The sequence below is a fragment of the Triticum dicoccoides genome, chromosome 1B (assembly GCF_002162155.2).
Source record: "Triticum dicoccoides isolate Atlit2015 ecotype Zavitan chromosome 1B, WEW_v2.0, whole genome shotgun sequence".
Taxonomy (NCBI): Eukaryota; Viridiplantae; Streptophyta; class Magnoliopsida; order Poales; family Poaceae; genus Triticum; species Triticum dicoccoides.
Window position 1 is genome coordinate 70,151,138 of NC_041381.1, and position 17,268 is coordinate 70,168,405.

General features: G+C 47.9%; 1 protein-coding gene and 1 non-coding gene across 2 annotated transcripts; one reads left to right on the plus strand and one right to left on the minus strand.

Annotated features, from left to right (window-relative positions):
• Positions 1-3,328: 3,328 nt before the first annotated feature.
• TRNAE-CUC lies at positions 3,329-3,401 on the minus strand. Its single transcript has one exon. It is a non-coding gene; the product is annotated as a tRNA-Glu (tRNA).
• Positions 3,402-3,685: 284 nt separating this feature from the next.
• LOC119319732 (ribonuclease II, chloroplastic/mitochondrial-like) lies at positions 3,686-13,320 on the plus strand. Its single transcript, XM_037594119.1, has 14 exons — positions 3,686-3,933; positions 7,222-7,381; positions 7,933-8,046; positions 8,124-8,201; positions 8,280-8,408; positions 9,121-9,339; positions 9,490-9,672; positions 9,746-9,808; positions 9,918-10,024; positions 10,115-10,264; positions 10,386-10,545; positions 10,812-11,207; positions 11,693-11,917; positions 12,726-13,320. Exons 1-14 carry the CDS (start codon positions 3,725-3,727, stop codon positions 12,855-12,857), a joined length of 2,325 nt encoding a protein of 774 aa, XP_037450016.1. The 5' UTR covers positions 3,686-3,724; the 3' UTR covers positions 12,858-13,320.
• Positions 13,321-17,268: the final 3,948 nt, after the last annotated feature.

Consider the following 17,268-nt stretch of genomic DNA (forward strand, 5'->3'; position numbering starts at 1 on the left):
CCGTGCGGCGGAGGATCGCCGCTCCAAAGCCTTCCTTGAAAATCAGATCCTGGAGCTGGATCGTACTACGGACTCTATTGGGCTCTCGGATGATGGTTGGGCTGTTCGCTATAATCTGGAGGCCGCTCTTCTGCAGCTGCATCATCAGGCTGAGATTTACTGGCGTCAGAGGGGCACCCTCAATTGGACTCTCAAAGGAGACGCTCCTACTGCTTATTTCTTTGCGATTGCAAATGGTAGGCGTAGGCGTTGTGAGATTAATAGCCTATTGATTAATGGCATGCGCTCTACAGACCAATTTGTGATTATGGCTCACGTGGTGGACTTCTTTTCGTCTCTGTTAGGGGCTAAACCTCCATCGGGCCTGTCCATCTCCCCCCACCTTTGGAGTTCTGGTCTTAAAATTTCTCCTGAGGAGAATGCTTCCTTGATGATTCCGCTCTCCGATCAGGAAATCTGGGATGTGGTTAATTCTGCCAATACTAATGCTGCTTCCGGGCCTGATGGCTTCTCCATCCCTTTCTTCCGGAAATTTCGGCCCCAGTTGAAACAGTTGGTGTGTAACGTTATTCAGGGTTTTTGTCTTGGTACTGTCGACATCTCTCGCCTGAACTATGCTGTTATATCCCTGATCCCTAAGGTTAAGGGTGCTGATGTCATTTCCCAATTCCGGCCTATAGCATTGATTAACAACTTTGCCAAGTTCCCTTCCAAAGGATTTGCGAGCCGGCTGTCTCCGGTAGCTCACAGAGTTATTAGTCCCTTCCAATCTGCTTTTATCAAAGGGCGCTTTATTTTAGATGGCATTCTCTCCCTTCATGAGATAGTTCATGACCTCCATGTGCGGAAATCCAAAGCTATCATTCTCAAACTAGACTTCGAAGAAGCGTATGACTCGGTTAGCTGGTCTTTTCTCAGGCAGATTCTTCTTGCCAAAGGTTTCGACGGTGCCTATGTTCACCGTATCATGCAGTTGGTCTCGGGTGGCCACACTGCAGTTGCCGTAAATGGCGCTATTAGCAACTTCTTTGCGAATGGGAGGGGCCTCCGCCAAGGGGATCCGGCCTCCCCTGTTCTTTTCAACTTTGTGGCTGACGCTTTCTCCTGTATGCTCTCCAAAGCGGCTCGATGTGGACACATTATTCCTGTGGTCTCTCACCTACTTCCGGAAGGGGTCTCTCATTTGCAATATGCGGATGACACAATCATCTTGGTAGAGTTGGACAATGCCTGTATTGCCAATCTGAAATTTATTCTGTTGTGCTTCGAAGCTGTTTCTGGTCTTAAGATCAATTTCGCCAAGAGTGAGGTTATGGTGACGGGGGTTGACCGGGCAGAGGCCTTGCGGGTGGCCAGACTCCTCAACTGCTCCTTAGGTTCCTTTCCTTTCAAATATTTAGGTCTTCCTATCTCTCCTGGTCTGCTTCATGCGAAAGACTTCGCTCCGGTGGTTGCTAAAGTGGGGAATAGGGTGCTTCCTTGGAGGGGTAGGTATAATACCAATGCTGGCAAAGTGGCTCTAATCAATTCTTGCTTATCCTCTCTCCCGTTGTTCCTTATGGGCTTTTACCGTCTCACGGATGGTGTGCATGCTGGCTTCGACAAACATAGGGGTGGCTTTTATTGGAATTCTGCAGATAACAAAAGGAAGTATAGGTTGGTTAAGTGGCAGCTTATGTGCAAGCCTAAAAACCTTGGGGGGGTTAGGCATTATTAATACTCGGGTGATGAATATTTGTCTGCTCATTAAGTGGTGGTGGAAAATTATGACGGTTGGGGCCGATGTGCTGTGGTTTTCGATTCTTAAGGCTAAATATTTTCCTAACTCCAACCCTATGTTTGCCCCTGCGCGGCGTGGTTCGCAGTTTTGGAAAGCCCTTGTTAAAGTTCGGCTGATTTTTTTGGAGCATGTTAAGTTTTGTGTGGGTAATGGGTCTGTTGTTCGTTTTTGGTTAGATTGGTGGTCCGGGGATGCTCCCCTGGCTGTTAGCTTTCCGGTTCTGTTCTCTTATTGCCCCAATCCGCAAATCTCCATCGTGGAGGTGGCTGCTAATAATTGGGACTTGTCTTTTCGTCGGGCCCTGTCTCCTGAAGAGTTGGAAGAATGGCAAAGTCTTTCTGCCCTCTTCCCTGTGCTCTCGGAGGAGGCTGACTCTGTGGTTTGGCCACTTACGGCCTCTGGGCTATTCTCGGTCAAATCGTTGTATTCTAGACTCATTGGTGGTACTACTTCGGCTCGCTTCTCTTGTATTTGGAAATCTAAGGTCCCTCCTAAGATTAAGATTTTCCTCTGGCAAGCCTTCCGAGGTCGCCTTCCTTCTGCTGATCAGATCAAAAAACGCAATGGGCCGGGCTCGGAATTCTGTAACTTGTGTGGGGCTTTGGAAAACTCTAATCACATCTTTTTCAACTGTGTTCTTGCCAAATTAGTTTGGTCTTGTGTAAGATCATGGCTTCGGGTCTCCTGGGATCCCTCCTCTTTCGCAGACACTAGAACCCTAGCCAAATCTCTGGTAGGGGTCACCAATAGGGTATTCTGGGTTGGCTTGGGAGCCTTATGTTGGGCTCTTTGGACCATTAGAAACAAATTTACTATTGAACTTACCTTCCCATCTAAGCCTGCTGACGTTCTTTTCAAATCATGTATATTCTTGCAGCAGTGGAGATTATTGACTAAGGAGCCAGATCGGGACGCCCTGGACCTGCTCATCGCCAAAATTCGGGCTTCAGCCTCTCAGATCTCCGGGACGAATCATGGCGTATAAGCCTGGTGCTGTAGTTTGCGGGATTAGGTCTCCTTCTCTCCCCGGCCTGCGTGCCGTGTTTGGCAGCTGCCTGTTTCGTTAGGAATTTGGGCCTATTTAATTTCTCTTTGTGTTTCTGAGACTGTGTGAACCTTGGGTATTCGTGACGCTGCCATGTGGCTTTATTTATAAAGTCGGGCTTTTGCCTTTTCTCTAAAAAAAGAGTCGGCTACAATTTTAAAATGAAACCAAACCGACGCTAAAAGTCTTGCGAAACAGCCGGCTAGAATCGTCGCAAATCGACTCTAGATCCCGGCCATACCATCGCATGCTCAAACGAGTCTTGGCTCAACAATCACCGGGGAGCATCCCCAGATTATCAATCACTGTAATAGAAATTTAAAGGAGAACTGAATCTGTAGTGTCTTCCCCCTTAATTCATTGATGGGTCGTTAAGTTTGCAGTGACGGGCAATTTCAGAGACAGGAAGCAAACAGAGACGCATATATATGGTCGACAAAAAGCCAACAAAATATGGTCGACAAAAAGCCAACAAAATATGGTCGACAAAAAGCCAAAAATATTTCCGTCGCCGGGACTTGAACCCGGGTCTCTCGGGTGAGAGCCGAGTATCCTAACCACCTAGACTACGACGGATTTTGGTGTTCCCTCTGTAACAAAACTTATAAGTGGTTACTCTCGGCCTTGATCGCCAGCCTCGACGGCCCGGGCCGACTCGGTGCGCTGCACACGAAATCATCACCCACTAACCAGTGCCGGCCCATGCATCCCCTCTACGAGAGGCCCAGGCCCAGTCCGCCACAGCAGCAGCCTCGCCCTCGCCTTCCTCCCTCCACTCACCTGCGGAACCGCTCTCTCCTCTCTTATCGCCAAAACCCCCGGCCGGAGCAGCGGCAGCGGCGAGCAAGGCTCACCGGCGCCCCCCCTCCCACCTCCCTCGACCGCGGGCGCGCGCGGAGATGCGGCCGTCGTCCATGGCGGCAAGGGTGGCGAGCGGGTGCTCCTCGGCGGCGCTGGCCTTCTTCCGCCTCCGCCCGCTCGGCCGCGCCGCCCGCCTGGCCCCCGCGGGCCGCTCCGCGTTCGGCGCCACTGCCGCCTGCCGGGGCCGCCTCGTCGACTCCGTCCTCCAGGAGCTCCGGTCCCGGAGGCGGGTCCGGGTCTCCGCAAGGTAATGCCCCCTTTCGCATTGCAAGAGCTCAGCTGTCTCCTCTCTCTGCCCTGCCTCGCTGCCGTCGCCCGTTCCTAGCAATCCCTCCGCGGACGTACGAACGCCTACCTTCGCGCCTCCTCCACGCTGCTCCGTCCGGCCCAGCCGCTGCGAGCCGTTCGTGTGCCGATGCCTGTGCTATGCTGCCACTGCGAAGCAGCAGTACCAACCGTTAGCACGGCGGAAGCGCTCCCTCCGCGTCGTCTCCCGCGAGGCGGCCGGAGGCCAACCCCAACCCTCGCCGCCGCTCCCTCCTCCCCCCTCCTCCTCCCTCGCCGCCGCCCAGGGGCGCGGCCGGGCGAAGCCCTGCTGCTGCCGGCGGCGGCGGGGCCCCTTTGTCTCCCCGCTCGGGCGTTGCTGGCGCGGGCCGGCGCCCCGGGCTGGGTCGTGGAGCTGCGGCTGGGCTCCATGGCGGCGCGGCGGGCTGGGGCGGCTCCCTGTCGTCCCTTCCTCCCCCCGTGGCGGGCAACTAGGCGGGTGGCGCGCCTGTGCCTGAGACGGCGGCGGCTCTTGCGCGGCCAGATCTGGCTCATGGCGGCGCGGGCTGCGGGCGGTGCGGGCTGCCGGTGGCCTCCTCTGCCGTGGCCGCGGCAGGTGGTGGTGGCACCGCAGCAGATGGTGGTGGTGGTGCGGGCTGGAGGTCGAAGTCAGCGGCCGCTTTTTCGGATCTGGCCTCTCGGCGGCGCGGGCCGCGACGGCTAGGGCTGCGGGCGGCGGCCCTGACCGAGGCCCCCTCGGCTGGTCGGGGTGGCGGCGCAGTGGCGGTGGCTCCGGTGGTGCGTGTCCGGCGGCTCCGGCGCTTGGAGCTCGCCGGGCGACGCGGATGGGCAGCGGCCGGGCGTGGCTGCTGCTCCGGCCGTGGGCGGCGGCATGGGCAGGTCTCGGTGGCCTACCGGTGTTGTGGCGGCTTCACGGTGGCTCGATGGATCTGTCCGCGGCAACGGCCGGCTTCTCCGGCGTCGGTTTGTCTGCGTTCGGGCCGTCTCGACCTTGACCCCATCTCCTCGTCGCCCGGACGCTACTCCCATCAAAGGGCTGGTCCTCTCCCAGCTGCGGTCCACCGCTCGTCTCGCGCCCGATGCAGCAGGACAGAGCTCGTCTTGCGCACGATGCAGCAGGACCGAGCTCGTCTCGCGCACGATGCAGCAAGACTGACCTCGTCCCCCTCTCGTTGCTGCAGGACCGAGCTCATCTCGCGCTTGGGGCAGCAGGATGGGTCGGTGGATGCCAGTTCTGGCCGACCTATTGGGTCTCGACGCTGGGGGTCGCCCAGGGGCGTGAAAGGTGGGACCTTTCCGCTCGTCTCTTTCGTTGGGGGGCGGCGGGTCACGGGTGAGGTGGTGTCGAGGTCTTGGATGCTGGGGCGGCGGCCCTGGTGGTGGTGGTTGCGCGGTGCTCTTGGACAAAGCCCATGCCTTGGTGCTGCCCGGTCATCATGGTCGTGTGGGCGGCGTGGTTGCCGGGTTGTGGCATTCGGTGGCGGTGATTGTTGGCCGAGGTGAAAACCTGCTCTATTTTCGGACCGACCGGCGGCGGCGAAATCGTTTCCTTCTTGAAGGCGTCGTCGCGGCTCTCATTGCCCGTCATGCGGCTCCGGGGGAAACTCTGATCCTTGGATCGGGCGGTGGCAGCGCTCCGGCGTCGTATCCTTCCTGAAGGCGCCGCCTTGGAGCGCATGGTTCGTCATATGTAGCTTCATATCTTCGGGGCGGTAGTGCTAGAAGTGGTGTTGCTGCGCTCAGCGCCTATGTATCCTGTCTTGGGTGTGTGCGTGTGTCGCGGTGGCGTGGCGTGTGGTTGTACTGGATGCTTGTGGTTTGGTGCTTTATTATAAAGCGGGGCGAAAGCCTTTTTCGGTATGCTGCCACTGCCCGCTGCTTGTAGCAAATCGAACATAGAATCAGGGTATCGAACTTTAACCTCGCTCTTATGATCATGGTTCGAACAACGTCTGGACCCTAGTGCGTACAGTAGTGATGGCTTCTGAGTAAGATGAACTCAGTTTGCAGCAATTGTTCTAGGTACATTTGCTTTATGCAATTTGTTCTGCAGTACATTACATAAGGATATTTAGTCGTGGAATTGTAGTAGGACAGTGTAGTGGTCTCCAAAGCCATTTCATGTGGGAAATGCACTGTCACGATGTCTGATGGAAATGGTACAAGGGCTTTAGCTAAATTCACATAGACAATGTGGAGGTTCCCTTTTTCATCGAATTGTGGAATGAGAAAATTGTAGAATGTATACCGTCACCATTGGCAAGAGCATTACATGACAACACAGACACGATTGCGCATCAACCCACCCCCACCGGACGCACACTACAGGATCACACTTGCTAGATTACCTCCACGGCTCCACCTACAATCTTCCACTAGTGGCACTGATCCTTAATCTTGCCCACGATTAAGCTGGAAGGGCCTTGTTCTTGAACCCACACACCTGTTCCTTTAGCGCCAGACAGAATGGAGGGTGCACAGGTTCACCAAAATGCAGCCCTTCCTGAGTGTAGTTGAGACAGCGTTGTTTGGCACCAATCCACTGCTCGAGAATCGTCACGTCAGGGCCAAGGGCGAGGTGTTGGAACCCGAGCCATTGCAGGGACAGGAACCAAATTTCTCTGGCATAGATGCACGGCCAGTCTTGAGAGCACTTTGGGCACACTCACTGGTGACGGAGCCCCCTCCTAGCTAGACGGACGATCAGACGTCCAGCTGCGGTTCATCAGGAAAGCCACACAAAAAACATAATCTTCCACAGCTCATGGTACGTCGCCTACCAGAGGTCAGTGGACTGCAGCACCGCCTGAACAGCAAGGCGGCCACGCAGGTCTCTGACCCAACAGTTCCCATCTCGTGCTGCAGCGACCGAGCGGGAAATCACTGTAGGCTTGATGAAGCCAAGGAATTTGCATGCACCTTTTAATTTTAGGTTCTCACAGGTTTATGTTGGGTTTCATGGCTTCATCTCTAGCCTACCCCAACTTGCTTGGGACAAAAGGCTTTGTTCTTGTGATGATAATTGCGTAGGTCAATGCAATGAAGCTTACTACTGGGCTTCAGATAGTCTTGCCCAGTCCTTTAAGAGAGACAGAGGGTTGTGGGTGTACTGTATTGGGTCGGCTCCCTCTTGTGTATTGGAGTCGATCAAACATGATTGTGATTACTTACGTCCATGATTAATATATGCTGGTTTAAAAAAAGACAGCAATGAAGCTTACAGTTGGGATTCTGTTTTGTTGTTCTTCAGGATAGGATTGCAGGGCACAAAGGAACTGTCGGATAGTAAGATAGAGAAGAGAACAATACAAAAAGGATTGCTGCTTGAATTTCACAAAGACTCTGAGAGATCCTTGCTCGCTGTTGTCGAAAGGCCTGATGGGAAGAAAAACTGGGTAGTCACTGACCAGGTATTTAAAGAGGGATAACTAGCCTGTCCAATAGAATACTCGGTGCCTGGTGAATTCATTTCCAAGGATATATTTGTACACTTTTCACAGATGAAAAGACATTACGCATCGATAATTCAACCTAGAGCTCGGGCTCAGATGAGCCCGGTGAACAGTACCTCGATTTGAAATAGAAAAAAAGTTCAAAAAATTCCATTTTTTTTTGTGGTGCAAGATGCTTCTGTGCGTGAACTTCGTGCAAAATTTTGTGAAGTTTGGACATTCGAGAAGCTTGTGGCAAAAAAGACAAAATCAGGCTTGAATAGTGCGATTTTCAAAAGTTTCTCGGACATCTGAAATTTGTCTTTTTTGCCACGAGCTCCTTGAATGTCCAAACTTTGCACGGAGTTCACACACGGGAGCATCTTGCACCACAAAAAAAAAAGGAATTTTTTGAACTTTTTTTTCTATTTCAAATCACGGTACTGTTCATGCCCGGGCTCTCTGAGCCCGGGCACCAAATCGCCGCTCCCAAGATTCTCTTGTGATTTAGCTGCTGATTTTTTGTGCAGAATGGTATCTTATCTTCTATAAAGCCCCAGCAGGTGACATATGTTGTACCTGGTACCATGGATTTTGATTGTTCAAGAATAGCTGAATTTCTCGAGAAAGCGCAAGATCTCTTGGTGAGAAACGTTGCATGATTTGTAAGTGTACTACATATAATAATGTGCATCGTGACTGATAATATGGTTTGCTACAGGACCCTACTATCTTGGAATGTGCCTGGATGGAGCTTTCTGAGAAGGACAAATCAGTAACTGTTGAGGAGTTTGCCGATGTAAGAGGTTCATTAGATTTGTTATTCTGTGTCTTTCTATGTTCAAATCATCAAATGTGACACTTGTGATTTTCTCAGATAGTTTATGGCAGCAAGGAGTCTCTGGAAAGCTACTGTGCACACTTTTTGTTGTCACGGGATATTGTTTATTTTGTGAAGGTGGAGAGCAGAGGCTCTTCCATATACCAGCCTCGCCCATCTGCTCAGGTATATTTTCTAAATATATGTGTGATATATATATCGTGTGTTACACACCCTGATTTAGTTTGGCAAACTCATTAATGTGGCAACAATTCCTTTTGAGAAGAATGTAAGGTCGTGATATTTCCATTAGAACACTAGCCTGAACTGACTAATCCTTCAACTGTAATCACAATTCAGTTCCATTTTGCCTCTTGTAAGCCTAGCAGTTGTCTTTGTGCCGGTGTGCCCATGGTTTTAGTCTATTGAAGAGCATAGTTTTGCGTGGCGAGAGGCCATACAAATCATCATGTTTACCTTTTTCCTCTGATATGCCAAATGGGTGTTTTTTTTTAACAGCGATGAAACCGTGTCATTTTGTATTAGAAGAACACCGAGAAGGCACAGAGTCACAAAGCAAACATCCAAAAACCAAACCAGGAAACAAAAGAAAGGAAACCTAGGCTAGCCAAACCTATAGACTATCCAACACAGGGAACAAAGCCAAAACAAAACAGAAAGAGAGCAAGCGAAACCCTACTGCTACTGCTATAGGGTTTTAATGGATGTTATAGAAATTTGACTGCTAATCTGACATGATTAGTCAGCCAGATGTTTGATTTGAGTGTATTTATCAAGTGTGTGATTCCCTATATTGTTCTAGTTGCTTCATTTTCTGCAAAATTGTTTCTGCTTTGTGGTGTTCATTGGTAGACTTATGTTTATCATCTGGTAGTAGGTGGATGAACTTTTACGACGGAAGCTTGCTAAAGAGGCCGCCGATAAGGAACTGGAAGAATTTGTCCACCTACTCAAGTCTGCTAAAGCATTGCCTCTAGGCTCTAAGCCTCCAAAAAATTCATGGTTGATGGAAGAGAAAGTGAAACAAAAAATCGAGTCTCTTCAGGCATATGCAGTTGATGCGTGTAATGATGAACAAAGAAGAATGGCAGGAAATGTAACATATCCTATTCCACTACCAATCTTTTGTCTAATATTTCTGTGTTAAAAGATATTCTTTAGCCTTATATCATGCTTTATTGAGGAAAATGTTTTGACTTGCCCATCTTGCTGATCCTTGCCTATATGACTGTGAATGTAATGACAGATTCTCAAGGCTATGGGTTTTGCACGGACGTCATCAGCTGCCCTAAAGCTCCTTATAAATGTGGGTTACTTCCCCGTGCATGTCAATCTTGATCTTTTCAGGTATGATGTTCAAACCACGTATACCGAGAAAGTTTTGTCTGTTGCTGAGGAGCTTCTGGTGGATTGTCCTGATTCAGATAAGGTATATGTAGTTACTGTCGAATTCCGAATGACTAATATCTATATAGTTTAAAATACCTTGGGTTCTCTTTCAGCATGTCAGGAAGGATCTTTCAAATTTGAGAGTGTATGCCATTGATGTGGATGAGGCTGATGAAGTATGTTTCTATTATTGCTGCCCACACATCTTTCATAAGAAACTGAATTATATAAATTCGCTGCTCACGGACAAATCTGTTAAACACTATTTTTTTTTTGGTAACTCAGCTTGATGATGCATTAAGTGCAACTAGACTACCTGATGGTAGGATAAAGATCTGGATACATGTAGCTGACCCAACATGCTTTCTTCAACCCCGGAGCATCCTTGACAGGTTATTTTTGCTTCTCCTGCTCAGCGGGTCTAGCTTTTCTGTCAATAGCATCTTATATTATTATTTGTAAAAACGACATTTTGCCTTCAGGGAAGCAATGCACAGAGGAACCTCCATATTTTTACCAACTGCCACCTTTCCAATGTTCCCAGAGAGGCTTGCTATGAATGCTATGAGTTTGCAACAGGGTACAGATTGTAGATCTGTAAGCGTATCTGTGATTTTGCATCCAGATGGAAGGTAACTTTCTACTACTTCTCCTTCAATATTTTCTTAGCAAGCTGTCTTTTTTCTTTCTTTGGGAGATACTATATGTTTCTTTTATAATAGTGTAATGAATGCATCCATTTGTGTGTGATAGTATTGCAGAATATTCGATAGAGAACTCAGTAATCAAACCTACCTACATGTTAACATATGAGGGTGCAACTGAATTGCTGTACATGAATCTGGAAGAAGAGGAAGACCTGAGGATTCTTCAAGAAGCTGCTTCAATTCGTGCACAATGGCGTCGTAGCCAGGTAAGAGCTATGCAGGCCTTTGCGGTTGCTGGTCTATACAGCATCCTTTCATTAGTAACCGAGATTACATTTTTTAGATAATAAGATAGACTGCAAATTTAATGTTGAATTGTTGGCTGGACATCTTGCATTAGTCCTGATACCACTTAGAACAAGTCTGTATCTCTGGAGATTTTCTGAAAATTTAAGCGTGTACATAACCAACTGAATATTTTAGATGCATTTGTTACTTTTACTTGATGCTATTGACACTCTAAAGTTTGCAGGGTTCAATCGACACTGCTATGATAGAACCTCGTATCAAGGTGGCAAATCCTGATGATCCTGAACCAAACATTAATTTATATGTTGAAGATCAAACCAACCCAGCAATGCAGCTTGTATCTGAGATGATGATACTTTGTGGGGAGGCGGTGGCTGCGTTTGGTTCTGACAACAACATTCCTTTGCCATACAGAGGGCATCCCCAGTCTAATACAGCTGTGTCAGCATTTGCCTATCTACCTGAAGGGCCTGCCAGGAGCGTTGCCAATATCAGTGTGCTTCGTGCTGCAGAAATGGATTTTCGAAAACCTGTCGCACATGGTGTCCTCGGAATTCCTGGCTATGTACAGTTCACCTCCCCTATTCGAAGATATGTCGACCTGCTTGCTCATTATCAGGTATTTTTATGCACCTATTAATCATATGAACAGGGACATGATACAGTTTGGAGGAACTTTGGTAGTTAAATAACTGTCCTTTCAAATTGCCGATTTTTTTTCTTGTGTTATGAATGGAGTGTAGTTTTACCCACACCATTAGCACAAGTACAGTAGTGGGCTTATAGCCAGCTTACATGGCACTTTTGCCTATGTGGAGGAGAGAGATGTGAAAAAGTAAGGGAAGGGGGCTCTCATGCTAGAGACTAGCTATATACGCATTTGTAGGTAAATACAATAAATGTGAAGAAAGAGATAGAGAGAAGATAGAAAAAAGTATTAGTGTAATAGCCAACCTTATAGCCCACATTATTGTACGAGTGCCTATAGATGACTTGGCAGTTCCTTATAGCCATCAGCTGGCTATATTATTAACCATGCTCTTATAGCTTTATCTGAATGATATAAATATGGTCTACTTAATTTTATACATTGAAAAATTGCAGGTAAAGGCTTTTCTTAGAGGTGAATCTCCACCATATTCAGCTGGTGATCTGGAAGGGATGACATTTATTGCGAGCATGCATGTTAAAGTAGCTAGGAAGCTCCATAGCAACAGCTTACGTTACTGGTTGCTGGAGTACTTAAGGAGGCAGCCAAAGGGGAGGAAGTATAGAGCACTCATACTTAAGTTCATCAAGGATCGCATGGCAACATTGCTTTTGGTGGATGTAAGTCAACATGCTTCATCCAATAATTTATCTATTTATTGGTGCAGTATCTCCATAGTAGTACTCCCTCCGATCCATATTACTTTGTAGCTTTAGTACATCTTTTGTACTAAAGCTGCGACAAGTAATATGGATCGGAGGGAGTACTTTTTTTACTTTTGCTGGGATCATGAGCGAGAACTTTAGTTGTCCTGCCCCTTGTTTAAAAACTGGATCAGTCTGCCAGTTCGACTGAGGAAACCCGGTATCGGTACCAGTCTGGTCTTGTTAAGTTTGAAGATCGTGTGTGCAAGTTCACCGGTCAGAACTAGCTCCCCTGGGCATCAACCAATTTTCCTTCATTGATTCACCGTAGATTCCGAGAACCACCAGGTTCCTGGCTAAGTTCAGGCAGATCAGTAATTTTGGCCCGGTTCCATCTTTCTTCTCTTTATTCTTTCTGGTTCTAACTTTTGACTACAGTCAACCAAATCCTTCATGCTGTGTAATGGGTAGACCCGTTAATGGGATGGTATATGCTAATCAGTTTGTTTAGCTGCTCATTTAAAACCACAACTGAACTTGCTATTCTTTAGAAAAAGAAAAACACTTGGTATGCAGCCAAATGACTCCAAAGTTCCAAACTGACAAAATCATGTAAACAAGGGAAAGCCAACCTCCTGCTATTGTCAACCTGGGCCTGCCAATTTGAATTTTTTTCAAGATTGCATATTGAGTTACTGATTCTATGATATATAGATAACCGCTCTCCCTGTCTTGATATTTTGAGCTCCTTATTCTAATCCCTTTTTTCTGGTGACACCGACAGGTCGGGATTCAGGTCACAACCGTGGTTGCAGCCGGGAAGGTGGGAGATGAAGCAAGTGTCGTTCTGGAAATGGTTCATCCCCGCGACGACATCTTATCAGTTACGGAGATTGCACAAGACACGGAGGAGTAAATGCTCGCAATGGGTAATGGACGCTCATTGCCTCGCTCCCTGGACACTTAGGCGATTCATTTTTGGTGCTCATGATGGAGGTGATTCATTACCTTGGCACTCAGGCGAGGATCTCCCCTTCAGGACCATGCTCTCGAGTTCGGTATCATGCCTGGGATTATGGAATAGAACGTGTATGGTCGCCCTGTGAACGTTTGAGCAGGCTAACCGTCTCGCTAATCCATTTTTAGGCTGAGGCAGTTCTGATGAAAGCACAGGTCTGGTTTGGTTGGATCTCCTTGGGGTCCTTGGGTGTTTAGGTTCGGGTGCTGAGTTCTGGGAGTAATAGTTTTTTTTTTTTTGTATAGCTAGCTACACTCATATGATCCGGGGTTTGACGATCTGCGGACACGCCATCTTATACATTCAATCCATCGCGGTGTATATTCGATCTCAGATGTATATAATGGAGTTACTTCGTGCACGTGTTTCTTAGATTTAGTCCATATGTGTTTCATTTGAAGTTACTCTGACCCTCTTGAGAAGGCATCACCGAAGGTTAACTTGAGATTATGGAATCGCAGAGGACTGGTTGTGCCTGTGCAAACATTATGAAGATGGAATTTCTGTTTTCCCACAAAATTTTAGTTCTGTTCTGGATATGCCATAAAAAGATTATTTGCCCTGGGATTTATCTACAACTCTCGTCTTTGTATTGTGTCTGCTAGATCTGCCAAAGTCTCATCTCGCTCACACACTTACCAAAATTGAGACCGTTCAAGTTGGTGAACTACGGCCAGGGTTCAAAATTTTAATGAAATTTCACATATTTCGGCGGGGTCTGAAATGCTTGTAACCCTGAAACTTTGAGCCAGATTCGATCTAAAATTATTGAATTTTATGGTGACAGTTCTACGGGTTAAGGTGTAGAATTTAATCTTTCTTCTCGGTGTGTGTATTGACTTTGAGCTTCAAATCGCATAGAGCCCACCCAGCTGGAAACGACCACATTGGAGAAAACATTTTATGGTGAAAGTTCTTCAGTCGCGTTACCTTTGCTTGGCAGACAATGGCCTAGTTAAATCAGCATATGGTCAGCTGGTCTCGGGCACTCAGAGTTTAGCTGCTGTTAAGAGAGCTTGTTCCCACAAAACTAGCTCGTCAATAGGGTTGAGGATTTCTATGGGAAGGGAAGGAGTTTGCAAATGGTGGGAAGTGTCTGGTAAGCTGGAAGGTGGTATGTCGGCCAACATGTTTCGGAGGACTAGGAATCTCAGATCTTGCAGCACAGAGTACAGCCCTGAGACTACGGTGGATGTGGATGCAATGGACTGACCCAAACAAGGCCTGGAGTGATTTACCGTTGCCCTCAGATCCGAAAGTGTTGAACCTCTTTGCAGCATCAGCTAGATTCCACCTCGGCAATGGACATCGAATCAGGTTCTGGCTAGACCCATGGATGGATGGACTAGCTCACGCCACCGGTTCCCCGCTCTCTTTTCCTTCTGTACGAGGAAGAAGCTCTCGGTGGCACACGCTATGGAGGAAAGCCGATGGACAAGACACCTGAAGACAACCATCTCACCACATGCTATCCGCGAATTCACAAGTCTATGGGCGATGGTGCAAGTAATTACTCTAGGTGATCAGCCGGACACAGTTTCTTGGAAGTGGACTTCCAATGGTCAATTCTCCACCGCGTCTGCATACGCCATTCAATTTGAAGGCTCTCAGCGATCAATTTTCAAGCAACTCATTTGGCAATCAGACGCTACCCTGAAATGCAAGACGTTCTCCTGGATGGCTGCTCTGGGGAAAATTCTTACTGCAGATTGCCTAGCAAAGAGAGGTTGGCCACACAATCCGATTTGTCGGTTGTGCGGTGTACAGCAGGAGACTGCGCCCCACTTACTGGCCGCCTGCCCCTTTGCTGTCGAGCTCTGGAACATGGTGCTTCAGCGGTGTGGCCTGCCAACCACGCTCGGACCGGCCACCACGACTTCTTCGTTGATTCCATGGTGGGAACGGAGCGAGGAGCAAGTGTCGAAGATTCACCAGAAAGCTTGGAACTCACTCGTCCAAATTGTTTGGTGGCACACTTGGAAGGAGAGAACGCTCGCATTTTCGACAACAAGACTTCAACAGTTGATCAGGTGATGTCCCGCATCAAGGACGACATCGAGCAATGGACGGCGGCTGGCAAGACCAAGATCGCAATGCTGATCCACAGACCCAGAGAGCCAGATTGAGTATCTAGAGGACCCTTCTGTTAGGTGTTCTGTGGGGATATACTTCCTCTGTAACCCTACTGTTGTAACAGCAACTCTCCTCTTCTACTAATATCAATGAAAAGCTGCTCCGTCAGCGTTTCGTCAAAAATAGGGTTGCTCATTGCCTCACAAACTTTGGACACGCGCGTGCCTCTCGTCGACTTTTGGAAACACCAACGATATCCTGGTGTACTGTTCTAGGCCATGCAGGCAGGCCCTCCTTATTAAGTTTCTCTTTCTTTTTTCTAAAAAACTTCCTATCTATTTATCAATTGTCAAGGTAGTACAAAAAACACTAGAAATAAAATTTACATCCAGATCCGTAAACCACCTAGCGACGACTACAAGCACTGGAGCAAGCCGAAGGCGCATCACCGTCATCGCCCCTCCCTTGAGGAGTTGTGTAAACATTGTCGTAGTAGACAGTCAGGAAGTCATCGTGCTAGACTAGCACACCAGAACAACAACCACCGTCGATGAAGAAAAGCATATATCGGAATGATCCAATCTGCAGACACACAGTCGTAGATGAACTGGATCCAGTCAAATCCACCAAAGACAAACGCCGGTTGGATCCCACGAGATCCGTCCAAGACAAACCTCCATATGCCTTCTGACAACGCTTGAAACATCACCGGGATGGGGGCTACGCGGGGAGGACCTTATACCATCTTCAAGAAGGCGCCACTGCCTCGTCTTCTTGAACATGGCACAAACCCTAACAAAACTCAAAAAAGCACTTCGACATGGCCTTCACGGGCGCCGGCGGCTTCGTGGTTTCTATGAAGCAATTCGCCTCCACAGGTTGCTCCGTCGACGTCCTGTCGATACCGGACGTCACGATGACCTTCCCCTGCACGTTCACCGCGATGCCTTCTCCCGTCGCTTTTGGTGATGGCACGCCGCTAGCGGTCATGGGCAATAAGAGCCACCTTCTGCGCGACATGCCAGCGTTCCTGGCGGCGGCAGGGCTGCCGCCAGGCGCCGTGCGGCTCTACGAGACACGGGACCTCCCAGCGGCCCTGAGCATCGTACCGCCGGTGGTGCCCGTGACGTGTGTCAACGGTGTGGGCGTGCCGGCCACAGAGAAGCTCATCTACGTACCCTAGCGGCGGCCTCGACGCGGCCCCAGAGGTGGTTTATGGTGACGGCGACGGGGTCGTCAACTTGGCGAGCATACTTGCGCTTCACACAGTGATCGGTGAAGACCCGAGACTGGAGTACTATGATTCCATCAAGATTGCCAATACATCTCACCTCGGCGTTGTCTCGGATGATCTCGCCGTGGAGCGTTTGGTTGGCGAGATTCTTTATGCGGCTAATCGCGCCGGAGACATGCATGAAATGTAAGCTTGCCTGAGGGTTTCTTTTGACTACTACCAAGCTTAATAAACTGATATTTAGACATGACTTTGAATGGCTAAGCAAAATAAAACAAATTACCATGATACATATAAAGACTGCCATCATGTTCAAACAAACCAGATCAAAAAATGCTTTATTTTTTTGCAACCCCTTAAGAATACAAACAACCAGGCAACCAGCTATTGGGGTCTGTGGGGTATGTTTGTACAAAATTTTGCCATATCAAAATTTTAAAAAAATCTTATGCACAAAAAAGTAGACATTATGTTTGTAGTTAAAAATGCCTTACAAGAAGTTTTATAATTGACGTGCATGAGAAGCTAAATTTGCAACAACTTAAAACACATACAAGAAAACTTAAAAAAAACACGTCTGAACCTAAGTTGCCATTGTTTCACAAGATGATGACAAAAAGGATTTAAAGAAAAATTGTGAAATAGTACCAAGTCTTTCCCTAATAATAAACCAGCTATGGCTTCTGGTTGTACGTCATTGGACTTTTTACAGAAAAGTCCTTGCATTCTTATGTAATTTGCCATATGATATTTAAGTACAACTTGCCACAACGTACAAAAAATGACCACAATTTGTTTGACAAATTTGACATGTTCTAATATGATTTACCACAAACAAAAATCATCATGTGTTGTACGATGAAAATTGCCTTGGTGCGTACAAATAAATTTTCCATAAAAAGGTAAACTTGCCTTGGTGCAAAAATTAAATTTTCCATGATAGAAAACAAAAAAAAATACCAAGGATTCTTCAGTAAATTTGACATGATACCAAAAAATAAG

Coding starts and splice junctions, on each gene's coding strand:
- LOC119319732 (XM_037594119.1), top strand. CDS start 3,725: ATGCGGCCGTCGTCCATGGCGGCAAGGGTGGCGAGCGGGTGCTCCTCG. Junction 8,409..9,120: donor AGCCTCGCCCATCTGCTCAG/GTATATTTTCTA, acceptor ATCTGGTAGTAG/GTGGATGAACTTTTACGACG. Junction 9,340..9,489: donor AAAGAAGAATGGCAGGAAAT/GTAACATATCCT, acceptor ATGTAATGACAG/ATTCTCAAGGCTATGGGTTT.